The sequence below is a fragment of the Tupaia chinensis genome, unplaced genomic scaffold (assembly GCF_000334495.1).
Source record: "Tupaia chinensis unplaced genomic scaffold, TupChi_1.0 Scaffold000226_1, whole genome shotgun sequence".
Classification (NCBI taxonomy): Eukaryota; Metazoa; Chordata; class Mammalia; order Scandentia; family Tupaiidae; genus Tupaia; species Tupaia belangeri.
Window position 1 is genome coordinate 3,745,984 of NW_006159701.1, and position 9,859 is coordinate 3,755,842.

The following is a 9,859-nucleotide window of genomic DNA, read 5'->3' on the forward strand; positions in this document are numbered from 1 at the left end:
ATAATAATAATAACAATAACAATAAAGTTAAATAAAAATAATTATTTTAAATTATATGTAAAAATATATAATGCCAATATTAACTGTTTAATTCCTAAGCAGTGAATATTTATCTATTATGTTCCATTCCAAGATTTGCCAACCAATCCTAAGTGATAGGCAATACTTTCATTTGTTCACTCACTCCCGAACTGACAAACCGTCTGTCACCTGAGGAGAATATATCCTGAGGCTATAGAGCCTATAGGCAGAAGCATAATCCAAAATAATTCAGGAGCACATTCTGCCTAACCCAAGAGTCATAGCAGAGTACACTCCAGATGCATACATACATATGCACACATGCACGTGCACATGCACACACACACATACAGAGCTTCCAGTGTGTAGTTTTATATAACTCTAATGCTGATGGTGACACATGAAATAATTCTGAACATCAACTCCTATTCTGGAGTTGTATTCTTCCTGACTGCTACACGGAAGAGACACTTAGCATGAGGATAAAAACAAGTGCAAAAATATTACTTATCTCTTACATATTATCATGCTAAGCAAACAAAAAAAAAGTGAGACAGACTGGCTGCTAGGATCAAGAGTCAGGCAAGTCATGCAGACTAGGAGCAATGAACTACAGGTAGGCAGAATGGGCACAAGCTGAGATTCCAGAATATAGGACATGGAGTATGTCATCTTAGTGTTTGAAGGTCAAGGCACCAACCAAGAAAATAACAATCAGGAACTCAAGAGTGGTGAAAACCCAGTAAATCAAATAAGTTCCTTATAATGTAGGAAACTGTACAGACCTGATTCTACAGTCTATCTAAATTAGGCACTCCTGAAACAATTCTTGCCAGGTCATTCATTGATCATGTCTATGAATAATATTATTGAAGTAATCAGTGACATTTGAATGGGGCCTATGGACTGGATAGCATTATTGTTTCAGTGTTACTGTCCTGATTTTAATGGCCATATTATGGTAATATACCAGTGTTCTTAATGCAAAATGAAAAAATTAGGGATGATGAGACGTCATAGCTACAATTCACATTCAATTGCTTTAGAAAAAGCAACAACAGAGACCAGCAGTTGGAGTAATGGCTTTGTTGCTGGACTCCCATGTAGTCAACCGTGGTTTGAGTCCCGAACCTGGTGGCTTCAACTCACGCCAGGTATGTGTGTGTGCGTACCCAAGATCCTGAGAGCAACATGGAGGAAAAGGGATTGCAGCGTTGCCATCCCCCCCAGGGGGTGATTTCTCGCTTTCTGTCTCTCTGTCTCTCTGTCTTTCTGGTGAGCGCATGCACCCTATAGCAAAAAACCTCTCAAAAAAAAAAAAAAAAGCAACAACAACAACAATAATAGTAATACCTACAGAGAGATTATAAACCCAACATGTATCAGGAGATCTAAATGAAAGGTACACAGGAGTCCTTTGTACTGATCTTCCAATTTATCACCAAGTTTTACATTATTTCAAACTAAAAGTTAAAACATACACAAATAAAATTTAAATACTTTGACAAGAAATATCTAAGCTAATATATCCACAAAATTATCTCAAAATAAGTAATCAAAAATATAAATGAAATGCTTTGATGATAAGCATCTCATATAAGGTATTCTTTCCAGAGAATTCAAATGAAGATAATAATGTAAATAGTCTCTAAAGTTATCTATAAGTACGTATATATGTACAATACAAATGTGTGTATTTATAGTATACACACATACTCAAGAGAGCCAGAGACAGAGAAAAGGCACCTGCAGCAGGTCTCCTCATGCCACAGTCCCCTCCCCCGAGCCCTCCGCCTCCTCAGAATCTTGGGCACCCAGTCTGCCTGGGGTGATTTCAGGCTGTTCTAGGGATCTAGACCTGAAGTTGACATCTGGTCTCCAGCCTTGCAGGGCAGTGCATTGCTGCTGTGCCACAGAGGCTGGGCCCACAGGTACCTTTTACAATATGATAAAAATAAAAGCAGTGCTTTTACTGTCACTCTTCAAAACTAAGAGAGTATAATTAATACTTCTGAAAAGTAAACCCATCTTTTAAAAAAAAATCACTAAATTTGACCAATGATTAAATTTACTCAGTGACATCCCATGTTGCTACAGTAACACAAATATAAGAAGAATGTTTCGGGACCAGCAGTTGGCTATGTCACTGGACTCCCACGTAGTCGACCACGATTTGAGTCCCGGGTCCGGTGCTTAAACTCACGCCTGGCACGTGTGCGTGCATGCCCAAGATCCCGAGAGGAGATGGAAGAGAAGGGATTGCGACACGGCCATTTCCTCAGGGGATGATTTCTCACTTTCTGTCTCTGTTTCTCTCTGTCTTTCTGGCAAGCACACGCACCCTATAGCAAAAACCTTTCCAAAAAAGAAAAAAGAATGTTTCTATTTTGTTATTAGCAATGCTTCAATTTTCAAGAGATTAATTTTATTTAAGTATATTGATCATCTACCTAAAATACTTATTGCAAAACTTTTCTTTTTTGGACAGTTTTTCTGGAGTTGCTTTCATAGCTTCTAATCTGAGATACCTTCTTGAGACTAAAGAAAAATTATTTCATGAAATGACTCTGGAAATCCCTGGAATAGCTTTCTCTCTTCATCAAGATAGAAAATGCTACCAAACTCTTATTACAGAAAATAAGACCAATAGAAACATTTAAAAGTTATGTGTCCTACAAGGGTACGTGGGGACTCTAGGTACCATATTTGTAATATTCTTCCTAAATTGAAAAATATTTAAAATAATTTTAAGTTTTACTAATACCTTTTAAACAGCACCCACAAATGACATGTCTACATTTCATTAATGTCACTGTTAAGTATAAATGACAACAAAACCTTGACCACTGAAAACAATGCACCCACTCCTTAGTGATAAACACATACCATATGGGAGATGAAAGTGAAACTTGTTACTTATCACATGTTTATAACTTGGTCATTAGGTTAGAACAGTCTTTAAACAAATTACGGTGAACCTGAAAATTTAAATACTCAAGCTCCTACTCCCTGAATTTCCTTCATGGCAAGGCTTCCCTTCTTGCCATACTTCCTGAATCATTTCCTATCAACACAGCATCCAGCTTGAAGCAGTTGTTCCTATTTCACATGGTGAACTTTAACACTACCTTAGCTTGACATTTATGAGAAAACTTCTTGATAAAAACTGTAATTCTCTTAGATCAAAAGTAGTAAAATGAAAACTAGACGGATGAATAAGTAAACAATGACCTTAAGAAAGCCAGTTCAACACCAAATAGAAAAGTTAGCAACCAAGTGTTAGGAACAAGAAATCGTAACTTTAATTTGTAGTCTTTTCTTGAATAACAAAGAAACAAAGACTATTTTGTATCTTATACTTTTTCATATGTACCCTAGAAAGACAAAAACCTCTCAACCTCTTTTTTTTTTTTTCAAGAGGTTTTTGCCTTAGTGCAGGTGCGCTTGTCAGAGAGAGAGAGAAAGAGAAACCATTCCCCAGGGGGAATGGCCATACCACAGTCCCCTCTCCTCTATTCTCCCAGGATCTTAGGCACACACACACATGTGCCTAGCATGAGTTTCAAGCCACTAGGTCCAGGACTTGAACCGTAGTGGGCCATGTTGGAGTCCAGTGACATAACTGCTACACCATCTGCTGGCCCCATCTTTCAATCACTTTTTAACTCATCTCGTAGCACACTTGACCCAAGAGAGCAATAGAGGACAAAGGCTCTTTGTCAAGGCTGGAGAAGTAGCTGTGCTCCCCTGCTAGAGCCGCCAAACAAACCCTCAGCCCTTATTATAGATTTTTATCGTCTATTTATGTAAAAACTCAAAAATATTCAATTATTATATTCAGAATATACGTCTTTTTGGGTTTTTAACACCTATTTATTTATCTATTTATTTTTAGTGATTTTCTCTTTTTCTTCTTAAAGAATTATTTTATTGGAACCAGTACTTAGTGTAATGGCTATGTCGCTGAACTCCCATGTAGCCAACCACAGTTCGAGTCCTGGACCCAGTGGCTTAAACTCACAGGAGCATGTGCATGCGTGCCCAAGATCCCAAGAGGAGAATGGAGGAGAAGGAATTGCGCCGTGGCCATCCCCCCTGGTGGGTGATTTCTCGCTTTCTGTCTCTCTGTCTCTCTCTCTCTTTCTGGCGAGCGCACACGCCCTATAGCAAAAACCTCTCCAAAAAAAAAAAAAAAGAAGAATTATTTTATGGAACTTCATTTATTTTGATCTGGACAGAGAGGGGAAAAAATGAGACAGAGAATGAGAAAGGGAAAATGAGAAAGCAAACTACCAGGTCCAATTCTCAAACCATAGCTGGCCATGTGGGAGTCCAACACCCTTAACCACCACACCACCTGCCAGCCCTTGTAGTGATTTTCAAGCCACAGGGTCCAGGACTTGAACCACAGTCAACCATGTGGGAATCCTTAAAAGCCACAGGGGCCAGGACTTGAACCACAGTCAACCATGTGGGAATCCAACACCTCAACCACCATGCCACCTGCTGGCCCCATTTGTTTATTTTTCTAATTCCCAGAGGGTACCTGTACTCATTGGAAAGACAGAAGAGAGGGAGAAGGAGAAAATATTCCCACGGGGGAGGGGGGGTGGTCACACCGCAATCCCTTCTCCTCCATTTCTTCATCCTGTCACAACTTTGTACACATACACACCTATGTGCCTGGCATGTTTTTCAAGCTACAGGGGTCAGGACTCAAATGACACAGTCTGCCATGGGGAATCCAGTTCCCGTAACCACGAGGCCACAGGGCCAGCCCCATAACATATGTTAATGATAAGTTGGTGTGTAAATTGACAGACAAAAATGAACACCCAGCAAATACAGCATTTTAAAAGTATCCCTTTTGTTTAAAAAGTATGTAGGGATATGCATGAAAGCATGTGTACATATATGCTATAAAAAGTATTGAAAAATATTCAAACTGAACGAAAAATTGTTAACTAGGGACTGAAATAGGGAGTAGTAGAAAGGAGAGGAATATAATTTTGTCTGAAATTTTTCCAAAAGAACTTTACTTACTTTCATAATTTAAAAAAGTATGTGTGTATGCATGTGTAAATTAGACTGACTATAAATACCTGAACATAACTTCAAATGCATATAAATTATAAGCCTATGATAAAAGTCATGTTTAAGATACATGAAATAATGTCCTATGTTAATAACAATAAGCCATTATTCCCCAAAACAAGCTGGTAATAAGAATTATTACAATGATATCATCCATGACACTGAAAAAGTGACAACCGGCTTCAATGGCTTTATCTATGGGACTGATACGGTCAGGACATGCTACTTCAAAACGTGGCACCTTGACATATTAAATCTTCCAAGCCGAAGGAGTCTGAGAAACAGGAGGTGCAGGAAGAATTCTCTGACCTTCCCTGGAGCAAGTCCTAAGACCCTGGTGGGTGATTTCTCGCTTTCTGTCTCTCTGTCTCTCTCTCTCTTTCTGGCGAGCGCACACGCCCTATAGCAAAAACCTCTCCAAAAAAAAAAAAAAAGAAGAATTATTTTATGGAACTTCATTTATTTTGATCTGGACAGAGAGGGGAAAAAATGAGACAGAGAATGAGAAAGGGAAAATGAGAAAGCAAACTACCAGGTCCAATTCTCAAACCATAGCTGGCCATGTGGGAGTCCAACACCCTTAACCACCACACCACCTGCCAGCCCTTGTAGTGATTTTCAAGCCACAGGGTCCAGGACTTGAACCACAGTCAACCATGTGGGAATCCAACACCTCAACCACCATGCCACCTGCTGGCCCCATTTGTTTATTTTTCTAATTCCCAGAGGGTACCTGTACTCATTGGAAAGACAGAAGAGAGGGAGAAGGAGAAAATATTCCCACGGGGGAGGGGGGGTGGTCACACCGCAATCCCTTCTCCTCCATTTCTTCATCCTGTCACAACTTTGTACACATACACACCTATGTGCCTGGCATGTTTTTCAAGCTACAGGGGTCAGGACTCAAATGACACAGTCTGCCATGGGGAATCCAGTTCCCGTAACCACGAGGCCACAGGGCCAGCCCCATAACATATGTTAATGATAAGTTGGTGTGTAAATTGACAGACAAAAATGAACACCCAGCAAATACAGCATTTTAAAAGTATCCCTTTTGTTTAAAAAGTATGTAGGGATATGCATGAAAGCATGTGTACATATATGCTATAAAAAGTATTGAAAAATATTCAAACTGAACGAAAAATTGTTAACTAGGGACTGAAATAGGGAGTAGTAGAAAGGAGAGGAATATAATTTTGTCTGAAATTTTTCCAAAAGAACTTTACTTACTTTCATAATTTAAAAAAGTATGTGTGTATGCATGTGTAAATTAGACTGACTATAAATACCTGAACATAACTTCAAATGCATATAAATTATAAGCCTATGATAAAAGTCATGTTTAAGATACATGAAATAATGTCCTATGTTAATAACAATAAGCCATTATTCCCCAAAACAAGCTGGTAATAAGAATTATTACAATGATATCATCCATGACACTGAAAAAGTGACAACCGGCTTCAATGGCTTTATCTATGGGACTGATACGGTCAGGACATGCTACTTCAAAACGTGGCACCTTGACATATTAAATCTTCCAAGCCGAAGGAGTCTGAGAAACAGGAGGTGCAGGAAGAATTCTCTGACCTTCCCTGGAGCAAGTCCTAAGACCCTCATGTGAGAGTGCCCTCTTTCATGCTGGAAGAAAGGACCATCCTTACCTCAGGTATATACGTAATATCGGATACACAAGGTCTAATACTCTGCATTCAGGCATTACGCCTGATGAAAGAATTGTGTCACCAGGTATAATCACTGAACGAGAATTCAGGATGAGCTTTAAATCTATACAGAAAGACAAAGTATTTTATGGTGTGCTTGAAAATTATTAGGGAAGCCGCACTGTGAACCCTTCTTTACTAGTGTTTCATCGTTCCTTTGGGTTCTCTTCCTATGATAATCACGTAACCTGAAATGCTTAGAAACCTATTTCTGTAACTCAACATTCACACTAGTAGCTGGCCCTGCAGCCCAGAGGGAGCCAGATCTCACAAGGCTGATCATGGTTCAAATCTAGGTTAAGGACGTTTGAAAAACAATTATTTCAAAATGGAAAGATAAAAACATGATAATCATAACCCATAAAAACATCTCTAAAAGAGATGGCCAAAATCTATATGACTAGAAAGAGGCTGAGTTTTTTAAAAATGCAAAGCTTATATAGAAAAACAACTTGCACAGAGAAATCACACTTGCAAAGCATAAAAAAAGAAGACATTTGTTACTGTACCAACTTTATGAAGTCATTCTACCTTTTACTAAAGTACAGATTATTAAAATATTAAAAGCTACACTGAATCAATAAAAATGTTACATTAAAATAAGAAGTCAACATGAAAGATTCTGTGAAAATAAACAAAATTTCTACCTTTGGCCATTTGGGATTGAGAAGCCGGGCTTTGATTGCATCATCCAGTGCCTTGTCATACTGCTGGATTTTCATGTAGGCTGCAGACCTATTGCTGTATAAGATGCAATTCTGAGGGTCAACAGCCAGGGCTTCACTATACAGAACAATAGCCGTGTGGAAATCTCCATCATGACAGGCCTGGTTACTCTGACGAACTTTCTCAACAAATTCAGCTTTGCTCAGTACTGGTCCATCAGGACTTCTCCGGCCAATAGTCTTAGTACCAAAGAGAGGGATCTACGAACAAAAAAACTCTGTCAAAGTTCAGATAATCCACATGGGTCCCTTGTTGAACCTCAACAGAACACAGACATTCCTTCGAGTAAACTTTTGTGCCCTTAGAGACAATACACTTTCCAGAAGCAGCCAACATGGCATCCTGGATGCATGTGTATATATGTGACAGTCACATAGGCACATATTTATATTTATATATGGAAATATTTGTTGATTGACAGAATGTATAAATTAAATACAAGCATGCTTAGGCTTTTTTTCTTGGCACATTAAAATAATACAAGGGGGCCAGCAGGTAGCAGGGTAGTTAAAGGTGCTGGACTCCCATGTGGCTGACCACAGTTTGAGTCCCAGACCTTGCAGCTTGCTCCCTCACTTTCTCTCTATCTCTCTCTGGTCAAATTAAAAATATATAAATAGGGGCTGGCAGGCAGCATGGTGGTTAAGGGCGCTGGACTCCCACATGGCTGACTCTGGTTTGAGTCCCGGACCTGGTGGCTTGTTTCATCACTTTCTCACTTTCTCTCTCTCTCTCTCTCTCTCTCTCTCTCTCTCTCTCTCTCTCTGCCCCTCTCTGGTCAAATTAAAATAAATAAAGCTAAATAAAATAAAGTTATAAAAGGGAAAAATCAAAATGAAAATATACATAGAGGGCATAATATGAAGTATGTTAAAATTGTTTCACATAAGAAAATAATAAAAGAACAAGTTCAAAATATTAACTATGCTAAATTATCTACAAATATAAGAATTTAGGATATTTTGGGGCCAGCAGGTAGCATCGTGGCTAAGGTTGCAGAACTCTTACATGGCCAACTGTGGTTTGAGTCCCAGACCCAGCAGTTTGCTTTTTCACTTTCTCTCTCTCACTCTGTTCTTCTCTGGTCAAACTAAATTAAATTAAGTTAAATAAAATTATTCTTTAAAAGAAGAGAATTTAGGATATTTTAATCTTTTAAACTTTTTTTCTTATCCAAATATTAGGCAATGAGCATGTGCAAGTTTTAAATTTTTTTAAAAATTAACTTTTAGAGACCAGCAGATGGTGTAATGGTTACGTCAATGGACTCCCACATAATCAGCTGCGGTTCAAGTCCTGGACATGGTGGCTTAAAACTCACACTGGAGGGACCAGCAGTTAGCATAATAGCTATGTCACTAAACTCCCAGGTAGCCGACCGCGGTTCGAGTCCTGGACCCGGTGGCTTAAAGTCACACCAGGCGCGTGTGTGTGTGTGCCCAAGATCCTGAGAGGAGAATGGAGGAAAAGGGATTGCGGCTTTGGCCTCACCCCCTCGGTGGGATTTCTCGCTTCCCATCTCTCTGTCTCTCTCTATCTCTCTGTCTCTCTCTTTCTGGTGAGCGCACAAGCCCTATAGCAAAAACCTCTCCAAAAAAAAAAAAAATTCACACTGGATGTGTGCACGTGCATGCCCAAGATCCTGAGAAGAGACTGGAGGAGAACAGATTGTGACATGGCCATCCCTTCTGGGGGGTGATTTCTCACTTTCTGTCTGTCTCTCCAGTTGCCGCACGCATTCTATAGCAAAAATCTCTTCCAAAAATTAACTTTTAAGTAATATTTTAATGCACCTGTGAATCTTTTTGGACTGGCAAATCTGGTAACTGTAATTTAGCTACTACCATGAAACTTCAAATCAAACATCAGCTTTTGGGAACCAGCAGTTAGCTTAATGGCTATGTCGCTGGACTCCCACGTAGTCGACCGTGGTTCACGTCCTGGACCCGGTGGCTTAAACTCACGCCGGGCGCGTGTGCGTGTGTGCCCAAGATCTCGAGAGGAGAATGGAGGAGAAGGGACTGCGTCGTGACCATCCCCCCTGGAGGGTGATTTCTCACTTTCTGTCTCTATGTCTCTCTCTGTCTGTCTGGCGAGCGCATGCGCCCTATACCAAAAAATCCTCTCAAAAAAAAAACAGCTTTTGAAGACCATCAGAAAAGGAATTTCAGTTGAATATTATATCCTGGAAATTTTCAATGCTGATTTTTCAAAATCACTAAGTTTTTTATGACTTCATGGCATTGAACTTAGGGAATGGATGAGTCAAGTGTTCCTTTTAAAACATGAAAATA

The 9,859-nt window shown here is 39.4% G+C and overlaps 1 protein-coding gene across 1 annotated transcript in view; it reads right to left on the minus strand.

Moving 5' to 3' along the window:
- TTC28 (tetratricopeptide repeat domain 28) overlaps positions 1-7,906 on the minus strand; it is a gene marked incomplete in the record, with an annotated part of 584,271 nt that extends 576,365 nt beyond the window's left edge. Inside the window, 2 exon segments of the mRNA XM_027771579.1 lie at positions 7,487-7,765; positions 7,880-7,906. Of these exon segments, the coding sequence (XP_027627380.1) occupies positions 7,487-7,765; positions 7,880-7,906 (306 nt within the window).
- Positions 7,907-9,859: the final 1,953 nt, after the last annotated feature.